The sequence below is a fragment of the Gigantopelta aegis genome, chromosome 8 (genome assembly GCF_016097555.1).
Source record: "Gigantopelta aegis isolate Gae_Host chromosome 8, Gae_host_genome, whole genome shotgun sequence".
In the NCBI taxonomy this organism is placed as follows: Eukaryota; Metazoa; Mollusca; class Gastropoda; order Neomphalida; family Peltospiridae; genus Gigantopelta; species Gigantopelta aegis.
In genome coordinates, this window is record NC_054706.1 from 26,063,629 (window position 1) to 26,088,692 (window position 25,064).

The 25,064-nt window shown below is 39.3% G+C and overlaps 2 protein-coding genes across 2 annotated transcripts; one reads left to right on the forward strand and one right to left on the reverse strand.

The window, feature by feature from the left end:
* Positions 1–1,164: 1,164 nt before the first annotated feature.
* On the reverse strand, positions 1,165–4,562 carry LOC121379576 (gastrula zinc finger protein XlCGF71.1-like). The gene is made up of 3 exons (XM_041508225.1): positions 4,376–4,562; positions 2,442–2,563; positions 1,165–1,665 (listed from the first exon to the last, which is right to left on the reverse strand). The coding sequence occupies exons 1-3, from the start codon at positions 4,560–4,562 to the stop codon at positions 1,165–1,167; spliced, it is 810 nt and encodes a 269-aa protein (XP_041364159.1).
* Positions 4,563–4,887: 325 nt separating this feature from the next.
* Positions 4,888–23,255, forward strand: LOC121379577. Its single transcript, XM_041508226.1, has 7 exons — positions 4,888–4,956; positions 13,035–13,086; positions 13,808–13,899; positions 14,857–14,928; positions 20,212–20,398; positions 22,270–22,440; positions 22,987–23,255. Exons 1-7 carry the CDS (start codon positions 4,888–4,890, stop codon positions 23,229–23,231), a joined length of 888 nt encoding a protein of 295 aa, XP_041364160.1. The 3' UTR covers positions 23,232–23,255.
* Positions 23,256–25,064: the final 1,809 nt, after the last annotated feature.

Sequence of the window (25,064 nt, forward strand, 5' to 3'; positions counted from 1 at the left end):
AATCCAGATCCATACAGTATGTATATGGATATATTCCTACAATCTGTAATCCAGCGTAGTATTTAGCTAGTAACATTGAGTAATACAGGTTTAACAATAAAATAAATTATCAACTTACACCAAGGTAGATAATCTAATCTGGAAAAATTGGTTCTAAATCTAGTTTACACTTAAAATGCACTTCATGGGAACAAACTAAGTGATTATTTAAAAAAAGGTATGATCTGGAGACCTAAAGATATGTTTAACAAGCTTATTTTTATGTATAAATGAGAACAGAAGGCACAATAGTGACCAAACATTTAATTATGGCTTTGGTAAAGTTTTTCTTCAAATTTAAAAATTGTTTTGCATTAACTACACATTTGTCTAAAATATGACTTATAGCACCCTATAAATATGTCAAAAGGATAATAAAAAATCCAGGTCTTTAAAAAGTTAAGCTTTCAGAAGTACATACATGAAACATTAACTATGTTTATGGAAATTAAAGACATTAACCCAATATTGGCACATGCTATTTTTAATATAAAAGTTCCATAGATATATTACCATATTTAAGAGCAATTGTATATGGCAAGTCAAACACAATGTAAATAAAAATATTCAAATTTGTATAGCATGAATTATAGGTCAAAACCAACTTTTCCTCAGTGCCAACTTTTATTCAGAGCCATGCACAGTAATTATTGTCAAGATCATTGTGAACTTGCGTGACCGAGTGACAGCTAATTGATCAAATAGTATAGTTTAATTTAATTAAATGGCAAAAAATCATATCTTTTTTATTATGCACTGCTTATGTGCTATTGGTAAGACTATATCAAATAAAATCCCATAGGCGACCATGTTAACGTTTGTGTTTAAAAACACTATATGCAATATATCGACCAAACTATGACCCATAAATATCAGTACTACAACCCCTACCTCAAAGTATTAACTGAAGAAAATGGTACCTTTAATAGCTCATTTTCGGTTTAACCAGATGTTTTTACAACACCCCTAGCTTCGCAGAAAATTTGAGTACTTTTTTTTAACAGGTAGCCCGTACATGTTCCAAGCGCAAGGCTACTTGACACAGTGGTACTAGGTGAAAGAAAATTGCATACATTTTTAGCCCAGATGAAACTAATGTTTTTTTGCAACCAACACACATTTTTTTCACAGGTCACATTCGTACGGTTTTTCACCGCTGTGAGTCACCGTATGTTCTTTCAACCTGGCGTTGTTTGTAAAACATTTCGAGCACCCTCCACACTTAAATGGTTTAACTCCGGAATGCCGCATGATCGTGTGCTCCTTCAAACTGCCGCGCTGTGTAAAACATTTCGAGCACCCTCCACACTTAAATGGTTTAACTCCGGAATGCCGCATCATCTGGTGCTCCTTCAAGCTGCCGCGCTGTGTTAAACATTTCGAGCACCCTCCACACTTAAATGGTTTAACTCCAGAATGCTGCATCATCGTGTGCTCCTTCAAACTGCCGCGCTGTGTAAAACATTTCGAGCACCCTCCACACTTAAATGGTTTAACTCCGGAATGCTGCATCATCGTGTGCTCCTTTAAACTGCCGCGCTGTGTAAAACATTTCGAGCACCCTCCACACTTAAATGGTTTAACTCCGGAATGCTGCATCATCTGGTGCTCCTTCAAGCTGCCGCGCTGTGTAAAACATTTTGTGCACAGTTCACATTTGAAAGGCTTGTGACCGGTATAAATCAAACATGTGCTGTTTCAAATTCTGCGATCGATTGAAACATTTCGCGCACAGATCACATTTGAAAGGTTTAGCACCCGTATGAATCAACGTGTGCTGCCCGAGGTGAACACCCTGCGAAAAACATTTCGTGCACTGTCCACATAAGAAAGGTTTTGAACCCGTATGAATCGACGCGTGCATTTTGAGCCTGGATTCCACCGCGAAACATTTGGCGCACACCTCGCATCTGAAGGGTTTTTCGCAGCTGAAGATTCGCATGTGTATGTGGATGTTGCACTTGGTGGTGAGGTCCCTCGAGCACATCCCGCACCTGAAGAGTTTTTCCCCGCTGTGAGGGTCGGGACATAGCCCAGTGGTAAAGCGGTGGCTTGGTGCGCAGTCGGTCTGGGATCGATCCCCGTCGGTGGGCCCATTGGGCTATTTCTCGCTCCAGCCAGTGCACTACGACTGGTACATCAAAAGCCGTGGTATGTGTTATCCTGTCTGTGGAATGGTGCATATAAAAGATCCCTTGATGCTAATCGAAAAGAGTAGCCCATGAAGTGGAGACAGCGGGTTTCCTCCCTCAGTATCTGTGTGGTCCTCAACCATATGTACGACGCCATATAACCGTGAATAAAGTGTGTTGAGTGCGTCGTTAAATAAAACATTTACTTCTTTACTTCCCCCCGCTGTGAATAAAACATGTGGTCCTCTGGGTGAAATATCTGTCGCAGACGTCGCACGTGAACGGTTTGGCCCCAGTGTGGGTGAGGACGTGCGTCTTCAGGACGGACTGTAGTGAGACACATCTGGAGCACCGATCACAGCTGAACGGTTTGGCCGAACTTTTCAACACATCTGTATTTATAGAACGACATGCTGGCTTGTACAAATAGAACGGTCTGAAGTTAACGCTTTTAAATCATCTGTAGTTAACAGAATGACATGCTGGGGGTTTTCTTCTTTTTTAAAATTTATAAACAAAATGGTCTGAAGCCGAAGTTTTCAACACATCTGTAGTTTATAGCATGATTTGCTGGCTTTTATAAATATAATGGTCTGAAGCTAAGGTTTTCAACACATCTGTAGTTTATAGAATGACATGCTGGCTTTTTAAATAGAATGGTCTGAAACCAAAATGTTCAACACATTCATAGTTTATAGAATAACATGCTGGCTTTTATAAATAGAATGGTCTGAAGCCAAAGTTTTCAACACACATGCAGTTTATAGAATGACATGCTGGCTTTTTAATATAAACAGAATGGTCTGAAGCCAAAGTTTTCAACACATCTGTAGTTTATAGAATGACATGCTGGCTTTTTTTGTTAAATAATGGCCTAAAACTAGTTTTTAATACATCTATAGTTTATAGAATGACATGCTGGCTTTTTGCAATAAAATGGTCTAAAGTAAAAAAAATTGACACAAAATAGTTTGTAACCAATTCGCACATCAACCAGTACAATCAAGCAGTACACATTGCTTAAGTCGGTTCTTGCTTTGAAAGCATAGGACAACTGCTAAGTCATCATTAGAATGCAGCAGGTATTTAAAACGTGGCAAGTTTAATAGACTGCTGCAGTAATCATGCAGCTTAAAATTTCATGACAGCTGATCATATTGTCCGTCACTGGCTAAAACAAAAACACTTAGATCAGCTTCTGTTCTTTGTTGATAGGAAACTGTCTCTAAAATCATGGATCGTCTCTGATACGTCTTTAAAGTTGTCATCTGAAGATGGCCACTGAAACTGAAACAGCACCAATAAATAAATAAATAAATAGTTAAATAAAACGAGCATACATGAAACTAAGATTTCTAGAACATTTTTGGTAAACTGTGATAATCATCCATAAGTGCAAACTGTAAACCCAAGTTTCACAAACGTTGACGCCATTACTGCCACTGGAAAAGCAATACTTATACCTCACCGTTTTACTTCATTATGGTAACACAAAATAAAAATAAATAAATAAATGATTGAGTGAATGAATGAATGTTTAAAGACCCCCAAACCCCCGCAACACAAAATCTGTCAAAACACATCAGCTGTTAAAAACAAAATTAAGTATACACAAAGAAACAAGTTAAGCACCCCCTGTATTTTTCACAATGACTTGTCTTACGAGGTTTGGCGTTGAAAGCCTGATAACATAACCTCGGGAAAACAAATGTGTTTTGCAAGAATACATCTTTGACAGTAAGAAAACATAACAAGTGTATTCAATTTTGAAATTTTAATCATGATTCTGAGAAGAATTCCAATATGCTGTATTTGAGCCAAAAACTGAGGCACAATAAGTATGGAGGTGCAGAGTCAGAAACACAAGTCAGCATCATGATTGATGATGAAAAGTGTCATTTGAAGTTCACAGATGACATTCATGACACAAACCATCAATAACGGGTAAACCCAACACGTGCCCGGATGACAGCTTCCACCCTTCGTCTCATCCCTCCAGTAAGTCGTCTGATCTGCTGCATGGGCAACTGCTGCCATTCTCGATGAAAAGCTGCCTCTAATTGTGCCAGAGTCTGTACAGGTGGAGTCAGTGCCTGTACTCAATGCCCCAAGATGTCCCAAACATGCTCTAGCGGGTTTAGGTCAGGACTCATGGCCGGCCAGAGCAGGGTCATCACAGCTTCAGTTTGGATTAAAACTGTTACTGCTCAGGAACGATGTGGCTTTAGCTTTGTCATCCATGTACAGAGGTCTGGTGGCGAGTGGATGGTTGTCAAAATGCGGCACAACAATTGGTTGCAGGACGTTACGAATGTACCGATCACCATTGAGGTTGCCTTGGGTGGTGACAAGATCCAGCTTACAATCATGTGATAGGCAACCCCAAACCATTACTGAACCTCCACCATACACGATCATAGGTCGTATGTTCCTGGGTGTGTAGACAGCATTTTTATGTCTCCAAGCTCTCAATCGGCCATCTGTGACCGGCTTTCGTCGGACCAATGGACTCTTCGCCAGGACCTCTGATTCCAACCTCTCTGGGCCAAACACCACGCTAAACGGCGTCTCTCATGATGATTAGCAAGAAAGGGACGCTTGAGGACCCTTCTGGCCTTCAATCCTCACTGTTCTGGCTGACATCCGTCTATTGGGTAACCATTGGCTCTTCAGAACAGGAGACGTAGCAAACGGTTGATGACGTACGAGCCGAAGCATGCCGCTGTCCTCGCGCTGTGACGTCAGGTGCGGTCTCCCTGACCGTGGGAGATCCTTTACAGCATTGGTACACCCGTGTTTTCGTATCAGTCTGCTGATTATGGTGTAATGATACCCAATTGACGTCCTATACTTTTGAAGGTCATGCCGGTCGCATGCATACCAATAATAACCATCTTTGGGCCTCTGATAACCGTTGACGTGTCATATTCAACGATTAAACTTCAACAATGCAAGACAGTGATGTTAAATGGCAACAATTGCAGTGTATTGATACTGCATTTTGAGCAAAGCATGGGTGGCATGATGGACGTGCATGTCGTTCTGTTGTGGGACGTCGCAGTTGTCATTGTACTCTCCTGTTATTTCAATGGAACACCATTCTTGACATATTCGTCACGTAATTTGCAGTTTTTACGAATGGGGCTATTTCAGTACTAATTAGATACAGGGGTGCTTAATATTTTTTTTGTGTATATATAAAATAAAAAAATAAAAAACGAAAGTCTATGGTATGTGCTTTCCTGTCTCTGGGAAAGCAAATATAAAAGATTGCTTACTGCCATATGGTGGAAGTAGCCTGTCTTTCATTAGATAGGTTCCTGTAATTACTCAAATAAGTTTAACATGTCCCATTTTTAAAAAGGTTCATTTGTTTTGTTAATGATATCATTAGAGGACACTGATTAATTAATAATTGACTACTACACAGTGAGGACAGCACATACCATGGCCACTGATATATACACTGTGGGACACTACAACCCAAGTAACCTAGGACCATGAGAATCACTACATTTCTGAAATGTGAAAATGTACTGGTTGATCCAGGGCTTGTGTGTGTGTGTGTGTGTGTGTGTCTGTGTCTGTGTGTGTGTGCGCGCGCGCGCGCGTGTCTGTATGCGTCTGTATGTGTATGTGTGTATGTGTGTGTGTGTGTGTGTATGTGTATGCGTGTGTATGTGTGTGTCTGTGTATGTGTGTGTCTGTGTCTGTGTGTGTTTGTGTGTGTGTGTCTGTCTGTGTCTGTGGCTGTTTGTTTGTGTGTATGTGTGTGTGTCTGTATGTGTATCTGTGTGTTTGTGTGTGTGTGTGTGTGTGTGTGTGTGTGTCTCTCTCTCTCTCTCTCTCTCTCTCTCTCTCTCTCTCTCTCTCTCTCTCTCTCTCTCCCTGTGTGTGTGTATGTATGTGTATCTGTGTTTGTGTGTGTGTGTGTGTTGTGTGTGTTGTTGCTGTGTGTTTGTCTCTCATCCGCTCTCTCCTGTGTGTACTCTCTCTCTCTCTCTCTTCTCTCTCTCTCTCTCTCTCTCTCTCTCTCTCTCTCTCTCTCTCTCTCTCTCTCTCTCTGTGTGTGTGTGTGTGTGTGTCACAGAGGTTGTATGATCCACCACCTAATTGAAGTGCCCTTTCTAAAATTCTTCATCCACAAGATACAACACTAAATTGCCTGAAAACACATCTCAGGGCATCCTTATTTCTAGATATTTTAGGGAGCATGCCTTTGAATCCCGCCTCCCCCCGATCTGACTTCCTTTGGTTCCAACACATACACATTGGCAGGGCTAGAGGACCATCGAGCTATCCCTTTGACATCTCAGCTCATTTGACTTCCACAAGCTCAAATTGCCTTTTTTACAATTTTATGACCCCCTGTCCATTTACAAAATCCTAGATCCACCCATGTAACTTATAATAATGTCATACCATGCAGTTTGCTACAGTTTTGTTTAGGTTCTAAATGTAGATCTATTGTTGTACTGAATAAAATACACATACCTGTACATGTATTAGTACAATAAGAACAGTCTGAGTGATAGCATGAATCACAAAGTTTAAAGGGACATTCCTGAGTTTCCTGCAATTTTTAAGATGTTATCGACTTTTTAACGACTTTAATTACATATCAAATATATTTTTCTGCAACAATATATTAGTGACTGTATATTAAACGTGTTTCTGATTGTTCTAATATGTGTACTAGGTTAAATTTCATTTTATTTCCTAAATGTTTTTGGTTTTAACGTACGAAATTATTTTAAAACAAAATCCAGTTTGGGTTTCTTACAAATATTAAGACGACCAGAAACACATTGAATGTACAGACACTGATATTCTATACAAGAAAATATATTTAATATTTAAGTTTAGTCGTAGAACTATTTAAATTAGTCGGAAACATTTTACAATGCATCAAACTCAGGAATGTCCTTTTAAAGGAACATTGACACTAAGTATGACTGACTGACATCAACATGCAGTGAGGTATCAGCATGTTGGTCAAGGTATTGAATACATATACACTAAAGGTCATGGAAACTGAGCTATAACCTTAAAATACATTTGTCGTAACCGATATAAGACACCAGACACCATACCTATGCCAATGCCTAGATTAGGCTACAAAATAATTACTTGGTGAACATCCCTTTCAAACTTCTTCAAAAAATGTGGGAAGAGGAAGGGTTTTATGGAATAGAAATATTTCTTGTTGGTACATTGTAAATGATTCTGAGGTGTGATATTTATGGGGAAATGTTATTTTTATGAAATGCACTTAGTTCTTGAAGTGTCCTCGTTAAAAAAAATCTTTGGTTGGGTGGAAAGAAGAGGTAAATGATTTTGTATACACAGCATATTTCGTAAGACAGAAAGAAAGAAATGTTTTATTTAACGACGCACTCAACACATTTTATTTACGGTTATATGGCGTCAGACATATGGTTAAGGACCACACAGATTTTGAGAGGAAACCCGCTGTCGGCACTACATGGGCTACTCTTCCGATTAGCAGCAAGGGATCTTTTATTTGCGCTTCCCACAGGCAGGATAGTATAAACCATGGCCTTTGTTGAACCAGTTATGGATCACTGGTCGGTGCAAGTGGTTTACACCTACCCATTGAGCCTTGTGGAGCACTCACTCAGGGTTTGGAGTCGGTTTCTGGATTACAAATCCCATGCCTCGACTGGGATCCGAACCCAGTACCTACCAGCCTGTAGACCGATGACCTGCCACGAAGCCACCGAGGCCGGTCTACCAATGTATAGAGACTGAAGAAAATTCGAGTGACCGTTTGATGTTTTGTACTGAATGGCCATGATGGTATCTAACCAATATTCAGAGGCAAAAAACAACAAAACATTTTTAAGGTGTGTGATATTACTTTGACACGACATAAGCATAACTGAAGAAAAAAAAAAGATATTTACAAAATAACTAAATATTTATAAAATGAATCCAAATGGTGTACCCATCATGTTTCCCATGTAGGGTCATTCTGTGTCCAATCACCCAATGGATTCAACCCCACGCCCTCAGATTTGGTTCAAATTTGATTTCTAGAGAGATTTTGGCTGAAAAAGATTAATTTTCAAAGATGAGCTCAATCGGACCAACGGTGTGGGTGCTACGGCCCACCCATTTTGTAAAAAATCACGAAAAATGGGCGGGGTGTGTGTGTGTGTGTGTTTATATTTGAACGTCCATAAATAAGTAACCACTGGTCCAATCTTGATGGGCATGGCATCTTTTGAATGGGACTTGCCCAAGGAATTCCAAATCTGCCATTATTTTCGGGGTAGATATAAGTTAAAGCAAGTGTGATGACCTTTTGACATTCACTTTGACCTTGAATTTGACCTCGTGATCTTGAAAGAAAATTGGTCAGAATTATAGACCAACATGTTTTCTACAAAATATAACAGAACTAGAGGTGTAATATTCTTCTGTAGTCCTCAAAAGCAAATTGAAAAAACCTTTTCCATGCAATTTAACTTCAATTTCAAAAGTAGGTTTTGTTTATCACATAAATCTGTTCTTATACAGTCGAGTAGGCTAGAAACACATAAAATCTAAAGGCCTATAGGTTTCGTTTTGTGGGTGTTGTTTGTTGTTGGGGTTTAATTTTGGGGGTGGGGTGATTGTGGGGATGTTTTGTTTTGTTGGTTTTTTTTTGTTATTGTTAAACAAAACAACATAATGGACCAACAAAATATTATTTATTTATTAGGTCTTCTTTTCAAAATTAAAATTTTGCATAAGGAAAAAACCCAAGTTATACATGTATGCAGTCAGATCGGGAAGATGGAACCCAAAGGGGCAGTGGGATAACAAACATTTTTAAAAATTTAAAATAAAAATTAAAAATAATAAAAATATTTCATGTGCAAAACTAGTGTGGTAGGCCTGTGGAATATTTAGTTAATTCATCTATCGATACTATCGCAATTGTTTGCTCAACTATCGATAGTTTCGATAGTATGCACAGTGAAAGCATAACAACAACAATGTGTGGTCTTTATATTATAAATTTATTAAATATGATTTCACTACGACAATATTAGAAATAAACACAGGCCTACATACAAGCATAAACATGCGTACACACACACACACACACACCACAGCCACACACACAGCCACAAAACACACACACACACACACACACACACACACAGCCACACAGACAAACACACACATACACACACACACACACACACATATATATACATATATATATATATATATATATATATATATATATATATATATATATATATATATCAGACATGGGGCGATTACATGACAAAAGTAATCGATTACGATTACGATTACTTAAGAATGTCATGATTACGATTACGATTACAAGGAAAATGAAAGTAATCGATTATGATTGCGATTACACTGCCCAGTAATCATGATTACAATCATGATTACATTTTCACAAATATGAACTATTTTTGAGGTGATGTTACCAACATGAAATTGTTCACTTGATTTCACTAATTAAGAACAAATAATGGATAATTGTAGATTATTTATTACATCATATCAAAAATGTATAAACGCATGTACATTGTATGACAATAAGAGCAGATATTTTTGAAATGTCTGACTGTCTATTCGTGTTCTGTAATGGAGGACGCCTTCTTCAGTTCACCAGTATGATTTCTTCGCAAAGGCAAAAAGCAAAATAATTGTAAATATTTAACATGTTATTATATAGCTTAAATTTGACACATAGTCATCAGATAAAACCCGCTACATATTTTCCATTAGCAGCAGGATAGCACATACCACGGCCTTTAATATACCAGTCATGGTGCACTGGTTGTAAAAGAAAAACTATACGTTGAATTAATTGAAAATACAATTACATGTTTTAAATATAATAACATGTTAAATATTTACAATTAGTTTGCTTTTTGCCTTTGCAGAGAAATCATGATTTTTGATATGATGTAATAAATTATCTACAATTATCCATTATTTGTTCTTAATTAGTAAAATCAAGTGAACAATAACATCACCTAAAAATAGTTCATATTTGTGAAAATGTAATCACGATTGTAATCATGATTACTGGGCAGTGTAATCGCAATCATAATCGATAACTTTCATTTTCCTTGTAGTCGTAATCGTAATAGTAATCATGACATTCTTAAGTAATCGTAATCGTAATCGATTACTTTTGTCATGTAATCGCCCCACACATACATACATACATAATAGTTTTGCCAAATATCTATTCATATAGTACAATCACTATTGCAATACTGTCACAATAGTATTTTAACTATCGCAATACTATTTTGACGAAAACAGCTCCAAATCAAACCAGCGCTCTGGAATCATCACTGGAATCAGGTCAGCTTCCAGTAAATTAAACGGGAAATTGTATGGCGGCCGCGTGGTGTCACAATAGTAAAATTCATTGTTTTTAAATCAAAATTGTATGATTATGCAAAGACTGTGATAATTCTAACTCTGGATACGCACTAACCAATGGTCACTTTATCATATCCATACAAATATATTTGAGTACCTTTTACTTTTACCCTTTGTTTCTGTAGTCTAGGCTATACTGTTTGGTCAATGGCTTGACATTCGTTGTGTATAATGAGAAGCAATCTCATTATATACATTTTAACCTGGAAGAAAATGCTGGAATCCAAGAAGCAGTTCCATACCAATTGTACTAATATAAATTTTACTATAATTTTATGTAAATTTATACTAATCATAATTTCCACTTTAAAATCGGTCATCCCAATGTCAACATAGTTGGCACTAATTTCTAAATTTGGGGCGAGACGTAGCCCAGTGGTAAAGCGCACACTTGATGCGCGGTCGGTTTGGTATGGGATCGATCCCCGTCGGTGGGCCCGTTGGGCTATTTCTCGTTCCAGCCTGCTGCCAGTGCACCACGACTGCTATATCAAAGGCCGTGGTATGTGCTTTCCTGTCTGCAAGATGGTGCGTATAAAAGATCCCGTGCTACTAATGGAAAACTGTAGCGGATTTTCTCTCTAAGACCATGTCAAAAATTACCAAATGTTTGACATCCAACAGCCGATGATTAATAAATCAATGGGCTTTAGTGGTGTCGTTAAACAAAACAAACATCTTTTTTTTAAATTTCTAAATCTGAACAGAGCACATGCTTTAAGATGTGAAGCAAAAGCTGCGTGTGAAACTATCAGAAAAAAAGCAATGTTTTATTTAACGACGCACTCATCACATTTAATTTACGGTTCAGATATATGGTTAGGTACCACACCGATATTGAGAGAGGAAATCTGCTGTCGCCACTTCATGGGCTACTCTTATCGATTAGCAGCAAGGGATCTTTTATATGCACCATCCCACAGACAGGTTAGTACATACCACGGCCTTTGATATACCAGTCGTGGTGCACTGGCTGGAACGAGAAATAGCCCAATGGGCCCACCGACGGGGATCGATGCCACACGAACCTCTCATCGAGCAAGCGTTGTACCACTTGGCTACGTCTCGCCCCTGTGAAACTATCAGAAGACATAACATTGTGTTTTGCCTCATGTTCCTCTAGCCATGTGTAAAACAGGGGCATTGTTTTAACATCAACAGGGGTGGGATGGGGTGGATTGTGTGGAATCCCCAGCCTACGCCTATATGTAGGTGAACAGTACATACAAAAGCCTCACTTGCTCTAACACACTGAACACTCATAAACCTGTGTACGAGACTAGGGTGTGGGGTGGGGGTGGGGTTGGGGGACAGGAGAGGGTCTAGCGGATGTTGTTTGGCCGCCTGCACAAAAATCACATGACATTCTGGAGCTTTTAAGATTTCTTTTGGTAAAGGTTGTGGAATCCGTGAAATTTTAAAACGCTCTCTCTCTCTCTTTCTCTCCTCCCCTTCTCTCTCTCTCCTCCCTCCTCTCTCTCTCTCTCTCCTCTCTCTCTCTCTCTCTCTCTCTCTCTCTCTCTCTCTCTCTCTCTCTCTCTCTCTCTCTCTCTCTCTCTCTCTTTATATATATATATATATATATACTGTACTTATTTACCTATTTTGCCACATTGTTCAAAAACAAACTAGAAGACCTAGATTACAGTTATCAGTTTTGCTTATCTAACCACAGTTAGCAGTTGCTAATTCTCAGATAATATACTCAACCAAACAAGTTTAACAACAGTTACAAGAAGAATTGCTTTCAGACGTAAACATTAATTTATCAAAATATTTAAACCCGACATCTCACGAATTAATGTCAATGGTATTGTAATAAGCGAGCATTGTAGAGAGTACATTATTTGTGAAGAATTCACATTAAAATATTTTGGTTTTTGCTAAACGTTTTTGCTTGAGTATACACGAATTCATTCCATTTACTGTCACTTATCATTTTAAAACCATTAAATAACGACCTGAGTCATGAGTGTATTTACTTTTTCTCAGCTGTGGTGAGTAACCTAAAAGTAAACTATATTCAAATCTAATAATATCCTTTGTTAATGCACTATTAAACTAGTTGGGATGTTTTAGTTTTCCCTCAGGGGAAAAAGCCAAACAAAGTCACATTTTGTGCACTCGAGAACTGTGCCTGGACCTAAGTTGTTCATTAAAAAACATGATTTGCTTAAATATACAACGTTCTAGCAAAAATAACAGATACTTATGTTTTTACTACTATGCACTTTTTCTACGAAAACTAATGCGTGAATTGTGAATACATATATACATATACCTACACACACGTACGCACACACACACACATATATATATATAAATATATGGTTTTGTTTTATACTACACCACTTAACAGAACCTATATTGGTTTTAATAGTTTAGCGACTGTACTTGTATGCTTCTATTTTATATTAGTTGCTGGTTTTGTCAGTTGAAACTCTTCGATCTGACCAGGAAGCTCCGACAGGTATTTACTAAATAGTTACGTACAAGACCGACAACAGTTAAAAGTAAAACAACAACAACAACAACAACAACAACAAATAAACAAAGAGATGAACTATAACTATCAGTCGATCAATCAATAAATTAATCAATCAATCGATCAGACCGGATCTATGTATCTATACATGTATCTGTCTGTCTGTCTGTCTGTCTATTTATATATAAACCTATCTATGTATCTATGTATTGATGTATGAATGTCTATATATTGTATGTATGTCGAGGTTGACTATTACATACATAGATATTAACGCACTGGCGCAGGGGATAATTAAATCCTTTCTGGCCTCACAAATTGTCCCATGCCGTTGCTGGGACTCGAACCTGTGGCACCGATTCGCCCGCAAATTGCAAGACTAACAACGATACGCTCTCAGCTATCGAAGCTTCCATATTTATGTATGTATGTATGTATGTATGTATGTATGTCTATATATAATCTACCTATCTATGTATCTGTCTGTCTGTCTGTCTGTCTGTCTATCTATATACTAGTATCTTTCCATCCATCCGTCCATCCATATATATATATATATATATATTATATATATATATATATATATATATATATATGCAGTATACTCATTTGAATACACATTGTTTCTATTTACACACATCGAATATTTTGCTTATCTCTATAATACTGAAGCATACATTAAGTACATAGGTTTTTTTTCCGTAAGATCCAGAGACTGATGACGTAAAGTGTCTGAGTTGCGCTGATGTCAGTACGCCGTTCAGTTGCGATGAAGCCATTTGGTGCGGGAAAGGCGAGGTAGGTGATCTTAACAAGAAAAGATACCCCCTCCCCAATATCTAAAGGTTACTTCGCATCAAATCATGACTTTTTGGTTCATACTTAGACCTTGTCTTTATAATTCAAAGAGAGAGAGAGAGAGAGAGAGAGAGAGAGAGAGAGAGAGAGAGAGAGAGAGAGAGAGAGAGAGAGAGAGAGAGAGGGGAGGAGGAGAGGAGGGGAGGAGGAGGGGAGGGGGAGAGGATGGAGGAGGGAGGCGAGAGGGAGAGAGAGGAGAGAGAGAGGGGAGAGAGAGAGAGAGAGAGAGAGAGAGAGAGAGAGAGGGAGAGAGAGGGAGAGAGAGAGAGAGAGAGAGAGGGACAGACAGAGGGGAGAGCGAGACAGGAGAGACATAGAGAAGAGGAAGACAGACAGAGAGAGAGAGGGAGATGACCAAGAGAGGGGAGAGAGAGAGAGAGGGAGAGAGAGCAAGACAGACAGACAGAAAGACAGGCAGACATACGAAAACAGACAGACAGAGAGATAGTTGAGGGGAGAGAGCGATGTTTTTATGAATTATGTGATTTAGGATACGTTTGGTAGGATAATATAATGAAACATTATTGATATAGGAGGGTGTTTGTTTATAAGGAGAAAAAGTTCAATGGCTGAACGTCCACCTCTCTTTGTCCATCGGTTCCCACGACTGTTATATTACAGACCATGGTATGTGCTATTCTATTGATGGGAAAGTATAAAAGTAAATAAAAATCCCATTGCTTTTTCTTCATTAGGAATAGCACATATCTAGTATTTAACTAAGGCTTATGATTTTGAGCAATAAATTGTAATAATAAGTTGCCCTGGTCTAGGGTCCTCTAAAGGTTTGCATTAGAGTAGTCCGCTTCTCTCTTTAACTAACCAATAATTTTTATAAAAGCATTCATATTTGATGTTTAAGTCTTTCGTCTTCACGTTTTGTGATTTTTTTTTCAGATTTGTTACACTAGAGAGACTGTCAACCATCGTGGACACCAAGCTTTTCGTCTCGGCTGCGAGAATAAGAATGTCAGTATATATATCTTCAAAATGCATACTCTTAAAGGGACTGTCCTGAGTTTGCAACCATTGTAAGATGTTTACGACTAACAGAAATTACATGTTAAATACATTTTCTTGTTTAGAATATCAGTGGTCGGTATATCCAATGTGTTTGCGGTCATCTGCAGCAGTCAGTTTTCGTTTTAGTTCGTCACATATATTTTATCTTACGTAAGAAATTATTGGAAAGTAAAATCTGGTTTGAGCTACTATATATATATATATATATATATATATATATATATATACTCTTCAAAAAAAGAAACGCAAAAGGGTACAAATGGGTTATAACTCCGATTTTATGTTTCCTACCGGTTCATGCTTTGTGAATATAATGTCATTGCATGTCCCAAACACATTCCCACGGTTACATTCGATAAAACGCAGCTACTGTACAATAAAGTTCCAAAATGTGAATATTCGCAAAAACGCAGCCACGTGCAAACCATGTCACCACTGCACGTGCGTTGTCTGCACGTGCAACATGAACACCGACAGTATAAAAGTGCAGGGTGTTCGCTTGCCTGGCCTCTGTATCTGGCCGACAGTTGACAATCCAGGACAGGCCACGTCTCAGTGAACCGCAGAGAAACAATGCCATCGGTCGACTAGACGCAGGCGAATCCAGAACGGCCGTTGCCAGGGCATTCCATGTGTCCCCAAGCACCATCTCCAGACTGTGGGACCGTTACCAGCAACATGGATCAACACGTGACCTCCCTAGATCCGGTCGACCACGGGTCACTACCCCCGGGCAGGACCGCTACATCCGGGTACGCCACCTTCGGGAACGATTGACTACTGCCACCTCCACAGCCGCAGCAATACCAGGTTTGCGCAGGATATCCGACCAGACCGTACGGAACCGCCTACGTGACACCACAACACCGTCGACTCCGACTGCAGTGGTGCCAGATTCATCGACAATGGCCTCAACTGCGATGGAGACAGGTGTGGTTCAGTGACGAGTCCCGATTTCTGCTCCGACGTCATGATGGAAGATGTCGCGTGTATAGGCGTCGTGGTGAACGTTATGCGGCAAACTGCGTGCAGGAAGTGGACAGATTCGGCGGGGGTAGTGTCATGGTGTGGGCAGCCATCTCACACACTGGCAGAACTGACCTGGTCCACGTGCAGGGCAACCTGAATGCACAGGGCTACATTGACCAGATCCTCCGGCCACACATCGTTCCAGTTATGGCCAACGCCAACGCAGTGTTCCAACATGACAACGCCAGGCCTCACACAGCACGTCTCACAAAGGCTTTCCTACAGAACAACAACATTAATGTCCTTCCTTGGCCATCGATATCACCGGATTTGAACCCAATTGAGCATCTATGGGACGAGTTGGACCGACGCCTCCGACAGCGACAACCACAGCCCCAGACCCTGCCCGAGCTGGCAGCAGCCTTGCAGGCCGAGTGGGCCACTATCCCCCGGGACGTCATCCGTACTCTGGTTGCTTCAATGGGCAGGCGGTGCCAGGCAGTTGTCAACACACGCGGATGCCACATCCGGTATTGACTCCAGATGACCTTGACCTTGGTGGTGTGTCCTATCACTTACTCACAATGGACTAGAGTGAATTGTGAACAATCCTGCAACATTTGGTAATTATCGGACTCACCATTCAATAATTAAATCAATTCTCCAAATGTTACGACAATGTGGTTTTGCGTTTCTTCTTTTGAAGAGTATATATATATATATATATATATATATATACTACTCAAAAGAATTTAAGGGTCAATAATTTATAACCAAATAAGTTTCAGAGTGTATTAGATTGATGATGTAAACTACACCAAAAATTTAATTTATTGTTCCATATTTACAAAAAAACACACAAATAAACGTCACTGTATAGGTAGTACTAGACCAAATAACTTCCGGCTGGGTCAAAGTTCGAGGTGCACCCAACTTTTGATAGAGAAGTGAACACCACAAGTCCTGTGATTGGTTATAAATGTGAGTGTGTTGGTTGTAAAAAATAATAGTTTCATCTGGGTAAAAAAAAAATGCAATTTTATTTCATCTAGTACCAGTGTGTTAAGTAGCCTTGTGCTTGAAACATGTATGGGGTACCTGTAAAAAAAAGTACTCGAATTTTGTGCAAAACTAGGGTAGTCATAGACGCTATCCGTTATCTCAGAAACGAGCAGCTTGACCCCCAATTTTTTCTGATTCACTTTAAGTGTGAGAGGTGGTAGTATTTATATCCGTGGCGTTTATGTCGATTGATACGCTGCAGGTAGGAGTTTTAGCCACATATGTTACTATTGTCGTCTATGGGATTTGATTTGGTAGTATACACCCTATACAAGAAAGTCACATGACATGCTGTCAAAGTTGAAGGTTGTCAAACATGGATTTTACACATTAGAACATTCGTTTAATAGTGTGTGAATCCACCCCTGGCGCGAATACATTCGACACATCGTTGCCTCATGCTGTTGATCAGACGTCTGAAGAACTCTTGGGGAATGGCCTGCCACTCTGCCATAAGAAGTTGACCCAGATCATGAAGGTTGGCCGGAGGGGCATGGTTATCCCGAACTCTCCTGCCTAATTCGTCCCAGGCGTGCTCTATTGGGGCCAAGTCAGGCGAATATGCTGGCCAATCCATCCTGGCGATACCTTGTTGTCTGAGAAAGTCCGTTACCACCCTGGCGCGGTGGGGTCTGGCATTGTCATCCTGCAGAACTGCCCCGCCGCCAATCTGCTGAAGGTCTGGGAGAACCAACAGCCGGATAATCTCATTCAGATAGCGGATTCCATTCAGATTGCCATCCACCACATAGAGGGGGGTCCTGTGGTGGATAGAGATGCCGCCCCATACCATGACGCTGCCACCACCGAACCGGTGACGTTGTCTAACGTTAACGTCAGCGAAGCGCTCCCCAGGACTTCTGTAGAATCGAATCCGACCGTCGTTGAACTGGAGACTAAACCTGGACTCATCAGTGAACATCACTCGACCCCACTGAACACGTTGCCACCGCAGATGAAGCGTGCACCAATGACGTCTGGCCGTTCTGTGACGTGGTAGGAGTGGTGGTCGAACAGCCTGGCGACGGCAGCGTAGATTATTGGCTCTCAGACGATTGTGTATGGTTTGATCAGACACTCGAGTTCCAGTCGCAGTTCGCAGATTGTCACGTAATCGGCGTGCAGTGGTTGTGCGTTGACGTAGAGCCATATTGGTGATGTAGCGGTCCTCTCTATTTGTAGTGCTTCGGGGTCTTCCCGAACGTGGACGATTTCGAACAGAATTCGTTGCTTGGTACCGTTGCCACAGTCGGCCAACGACACTCTGACTGACACCAAGTCTCAGAGCAACATTTCTTTGCGTATTGCCATCCTGAAGCCAAGCAATAGCCCTTCCTCGATCTTCGATAGTCAGTTGACATTGTACCATTGTCGAATTTGGAGTGTGCACCGTACACGAACGCAAGCTCCAATTATACGGAAATTCAGCATTGGAAACATGGAATACACATGCAAAGCGTGCAAATGAAGCGCTTTGTGAAAAAGCAAGTTATGGGCACTTAGCAGACCTTTCGCTTTCGCCCTAATTTACGTGCAAATGTAAGCATGTTTTCGCCATTAGAACTAGTCGACAGTGTCAATGACAGTGGATTTTAATTCATTTATGGGTTGCTTAGACCCACTTTCGTCAAAATGGAACAATACCATGCGTGACATTATGGTCTAGCTAATATAATTGACATTCAGAAAATAATGTCGAAAATATCGTCTGACCCTTAAATTCTTTGGAGTAGTATATATACAGACATTTTCTAAACCAACCATTGAATCAATAATAATTAAAAAATAGTAGTATTTAAACTTGATTTAAACAGCCAACGGTATCCATACGTAATCAATTCTAAAGTTTATTTTGTATTGAAGCAAAAATTAAAAAAGAAAATATTAGACTGTACCAGGGTTAATTTAACGATGCTTTGAACAACTGGACCCAGATTTACAGAAATGAATACTCTAAACCAAAGACTAAATTTTAACAAAAAGTACCATACAATTGTTTAGAGGACTATATGTCTTTAAAAGACAAAGTCATGGCAGATGTTACTGGTGAATAAAAATATGTTCCCCTCTCCCCTCTCTCTATGCGTCTGCAATCTTTAATTCCACCATTTTAACGATAATTTAGGCATTATTACAATATCTTTGAGACATTTCACCATATTTGATTTAGAATATTTTCCAGCTGTTCTGATATTTTAATAATTGTTATTCAGTACGACTGGAGATTTACCCCAGTTTGATCAGTTTCTTATATATTTAAGTATTTGGTCCTCTTACAAACTGTTTGATATTTCTACTAAAACTTAGTGTTTTACTTGCTTTCTTTCACATCGTGTCATTTGAATTTATTTGCGAGAATTTATAAGAATTTAAGAATGTATAGAATATATTGAGAAGTAGCTGCAGATTCATCCAATATTGCACAACTAAATGTTTTCAGAATACATGTATTACCTGTAGTTGAATTCATAATCACTATTTCCATATATGTACCTTTCTGGCACCCAATAGCCGATGTGTATTTTAGTGCTGGGGTGTTCATCCATTCATTCATTCATTCATTCATTCATAATCACTTAAATATTCTGAATTGTAACATACCTTAATAATAAAGTAGCATATATTTGGAAACAAAAAAGAAGAACGAAAGAAAAAATGTAGGAAAGATTTAAAGAAAAAAAAAGAAAAAAAGAAGAAAAAAGAAACCCGTAATAATAATTCTTGCACTAGTGGAATGGTCAAAACTTTAACATGTATATGTATAGACTTGAAGAACAACCAAGAATACACCGGACGCACAGAAGTTAAATAAAGAATAATACATGAGTAGCCGTTAGATACCATTTATCTCACAACGAGTTGTTTTAAAATGTATCGCGAGTTTGATAGGCTTTTAAACAACGAGTTGTGAGATAAATCGTTTCTAACGGACACGAATGTATTAGTCTATTTCTTACGTATCAACAAAAACCAGGTTTTAAGCAAATTTTAACATCTTTTTTTTTTAACAGCCGTTGCACTTGTAGCCAACTTACGCGTCACAGACCCATAATTGTCAGGTTAACTATACGTCACAATGTAATCGATTTCCATCGTGTAGTTTTTCATTGGATGTATGGGTGTGTGTGTATGAAACTGTCATTTATCATTAATTTGTAATAGGACTATGTAGCTTTAAATGATAATGTTTTTCTTCAGAGCTGTGAGTTCTACAGACATGCGTCGTTGCTGTTTGGGAAGAGAAATGCCGAGCAGACGGACGCCGAATCAGAAGCAGACGACACGCCAAGGCGGGAATGCTACGCGTGTTGCGAGTCAACGGAATGTAACAGCGGTCTGTGTCGAGAGGCTCTCATTTCGAATAACCTCACCGTCAACCACACACGTAAATAGTTCATTTGCAGTTTTCATTTCCTTGTCCCCTACAGCTTTTCTGCTAGAAAATGATTTGAGGGTACGTAATAAAACCAATCTAATTCAAATTAGCTCCTCTGGTTAATTACCTGTGGATCTAACAGCACCCCGTTGGAGCTCATGCCCAGTTGACCTTTCATTCGACCAATCAAGATTCCGACTCAAAACCCTGAGTGAGTGCTCCGCAAGGCTCAATGGGTAGGTGTAAACCACTTGCACCGACCAGTGGTCCATAACTGGTTCAACAAAGGCCATGGTTTGTGCTATCCTGCCTGTGGGAAGCGCAAATAAAAGATCCCTTGCTGCCTGTCGTAAAAGAGTAGCCTATGTGGCGACAGCGGGTTTCCTCTAAAAAAAATCTGTGTGGTCCTTAACCATATGTCTGACGCCATATAACCGTAAATAAAATGTGTTGACTGCGTCGTTAAATAAAACACTTCTTTCGACCAATCAAAACCTTACTTACAAAATCATACCAGTGATTTAAAAAGAATTTGAAAACATTCGGGATTATGCGAAATAATTCGGGTGAATTACGAAGTATGCCGGAAACTAATTTCAATACAAAATTTTATATAAAATTAGTTTCAAGATGAAAAAAAAAACCCGTGATGGTATAGCCATAAAATCTGTTTATACTAGTATACAATCCAGGGTTTCTTACTGAACATTTCCCCCTGTTTTTTAATGCTGAAATAGTTTTCCTATTGCATAAATAGTCTCGCCCGATATTTTTAGAATTTGTATGCTCCCGAATAACGCTATAAAAGGCGAAGTGTAACTGGTCGATATTTAAATTGTTATTTATAGATGAAATATCACCTGGACATGAGAGTCCACGCAATGCTGTTAGATCTACTGGTAGACCAGTAGAGCTAATTTTAATCAGATTGGTAATAAAACAAAACAATAATAGCCCATACTATGTGGTTATGGGTTTGACGTGTCTTCACACTGACCACAGCATTTCATATGCTTTGACAAATTTTAAACAACAGTTCTTTTATTATCATCTGTATAAAAATACACTATATATATTCATTAATTTTCAAGATTTTAGGGTACATCATTTTACCCCCGTACCCTTTAGCAAAACATCCTATCCTATACGTTTGTTGTATTTGATATAGGTCAGGAAAATAAATTAGCCTGTGGATTCTATCTTTTGTCCAGCCAGTGCACCACGACTAGTATATCAAAGGCCGTGGTATGTGCTATCCTGTCTGTGTGATCCCTTGCTACTAACAGAAAAATATAGCGGGTTTCCTCTCTTTGTCCGTGTCAAAATTACCAAATGTTTGACATCCAATAGCCGATGATTAATAAATCAATGTTCTCTAGTGGTGTCGTTAAACAAAACAAAACTTTTTTGTATCTTTTGCTTTTAGAAATGTTACTCAGGTTATATAAAAAGGAAGAAGAAAAAAATACTTCATATGTACAACAACCACATTCTTCTTCTTAACCACCAGCAACTCTACCACAACCACCACCAAGTCCATTAGAGTAAAGCTACAGTCACATATCCACCGGGCCCCGTACGAATTTTTCTACCTACGGCGGATTTCTAAGATTTTGCAAATTTCCCCCGAAATTTGGGCCCGTACTGGCGCCTTATCCCGAACCGGTGGATATGTGACCAAGTCATTATACGCACTTTGCGATAACCACTAGTGACTATCACCACCAAACAGTAACAAAACAGCACAATAATTACTCCCAAACCTATCACAACTCCTCTCCTTCTGTACCTCCTCATTTTCATTAGATGCATAACAACCATCACAAATATCAACAATAAGCAAACTTATTTTTGGATTCTTGTTGTTGTTGCTGTTGCAGAATGCCAAACTGGATTTATTCGAGGGCCCAAGTCATGTTACTATATAGCCAACTGGACAGAAACCTGGACTCAAGCCCGTTTTATATGTCGCCAGCTATCCAGTGACTTGGTTTCGGTAAACGACCAAAGAGAGCAAGCCTTTCTAGCCGTACAGCTGAAGACGTACAAAGGTAGAAACTACACACATATGGTACATCATTAGCAGAATAATGTTGTTACCTTTATTGCTGAGAGTAGATACAAAGACAGTCACACTATTTTAATGAGTTAGAATGTTTTCCCTAAAATGCTTTGATTATCATTTATTTATTCCTGAGTATGTTCATAAAACAGTTATTTACTCCTGAGTATGTTCATAAAACAGTTATTTACTCCTTAGTATGTACATAAAACAGTTATTTACTCCTGAGTATGTTCATAAAACAGTTATTTACTCCTGGGTATGTTCTAAGAGAGAGAGAGAGAGAGAGAGAGAGAGAGAGAGAGAGAGAGAGAGAGATGGAGAGACAAAGAGAGAGAGAGAGAGAGAGAGAGAGAGAGAGAGAGAGAGAGAGAGAGAGAGAGAGAGAGAGAGAGAGAGAGAGAAAGACAGACAGAGAGACAGAGAGAAACAGAGAGTGAGAAAGAGAACAAAGTGCAAGGATATATGTGAAAAAAAACCAAAAAAAAACACCAGTGGAGGCACCTTTTAACAACTTTGCTACTTTACGTTTCAGAGTTACAGTCTCCCCAAGCGTTTTGGACTGGCGGCTTCTATGTTTCATATTCAGACGAGTGGACCTGGTTTGACCATAGTGCTGCTGTTTACCAAAACTGGGGGCCAAGTCAGCCTTACAGCACTAGCTACGCCATAGCGCTAGTGAATCCGTATGGATCGTACTCTGGTTACCCAAGTTGGTCTTGGGCTACCATCAGAAGTACGTATTCTTATGGATTCATCTGTGAGAGTGCATACAAGTAACGGAGTGTGTTTTATCTGTATTGTTGTGTGACAGGACACACATTGTGAAAAATGAATGATAATATATAAAAATAATTCTTTAGTTGTTGTTTTATTATAGATTTTTAAAAGAAGTGATAAATGGATTGAGCTTGTCGTCAAATAAAACATTTTCTTCCTGTTTAATGGAAATAGATTGTGAATTTATATACGGACACAAAATCATGGGAAGGAAGGAAGGAAATGTTTTATTTAACGACGCACTCAACACATTTTATTTACGGTTATATGGCGTCAGACATATGGTTAAGGACCACATATATATTGAGAGAGAAAACCCGCTGTCGCCACTTCATGGGCTACTCTTTTCGATTAGCAGCAAGTGATCTTTTATATGCGCCATCCCACAGATAGGATAACATATACCACGGCCTTTGATATACCAGTCGTCGTGCACTGGCTGGAGCGAGAAATAGCCCAATGGGCCCACCGACGGGGATCGATCCCAGACCGACCGCACATCAAGCGAACGCTTTACTACTGGGCTACGTCCTGCCCCATCAAAATCATGGGTGACCTTTTGTCAACATTGACACGGTTATTATAACTACTAATATTTTTGACACAATACTAGATTTATCAGTCTAGTGAAAACCCCCAGTTAAAATAGAAATGTCGATAGCGAAAAGCTGTTCTCACTAAAAGAGAAACCTGCGAGCAAGAATTCGCACACTTTTGCCGAACACCAGTCTTGCCGTTAACCAGAGGGACTGCAAACGTTCGCTAGGATGACTTAAAGGAATGCTCGCGCAAGGCTTTTGCACTGGTATGCATATTCAACGATATATAATGCACATTATTGCTTAATGTCAACAAATATATTATTATATTTAATTAATAACGGTTAAATGTGGCGGCTATTATATATATCTGGCGCATCCATTTTGTACCAGCCCAGTGAATACGCCCTCTGGCGAGCCAGTTGTTACGTAAATCTACACGTCAGGAACTGAAGACACAAACGTGCCTGATTTTTGCGGATTATCAAACAGGCATGCATCGCAATGTTCAGTAACAGGTCTAATATTCATCCCAGTAAGCCAGCAATTTTTTAATACAAAATAAACCACCATAGTTAAAGTATCGAAATAACTGTATCATGTTTTGTCCATGCATTAACCTACGTACTGAAATTATAAACGGAGTGTTTTCTTGGTCAGTTCGTCTATTCTTTCCGTGGCCTGCATCTGTGATTCCTGATTGGCAGGTGTACATTTGGAAGGTAACCAGTCAAGGCAATGAATTACCGCCGTCTAGACAACAATACATGCCGGTATTATTAACATCACAGTGACTTTTATTTAACGACGAAACTCAACATACTTTCATTTACGTTTGAAATGTGGTTAAAGGCCACACAGATAATTTGCGAGGAGACCAGGTGCCGCTACAGCACGGGCTACTCTTTTTAAGAAGCAGCAATGGATATCGTTTTATATGCACCATCTCAGAGAAAGGATTGTTGCACCAGGTTATGTGTTTGGAGCTGAATCGAATGACCGCCATGGAAATCAGTCCCAAGTTCAGCCAGCAAACTATCGTTCGCGAACTATTTGATTGGTTCCCGACGTGATCATTTGGTTTACTGTGTAGCGTAAATACCAGTTTAGGAAACGTTGGCGACAAGCGGTTGACAGAACTTACCTCAGTCAAAGAGTTTGCGAACGTTAGCCTAAATCGCGATCAGTGAACGTAGGTCTGGGCACTGCCATCGCTGTTTTGACAAGAATTCATAAGCGTATACTACCAAAACTTGGAACAAATCTTCCTCCTGTTCTGTTTCAAATAAATCAC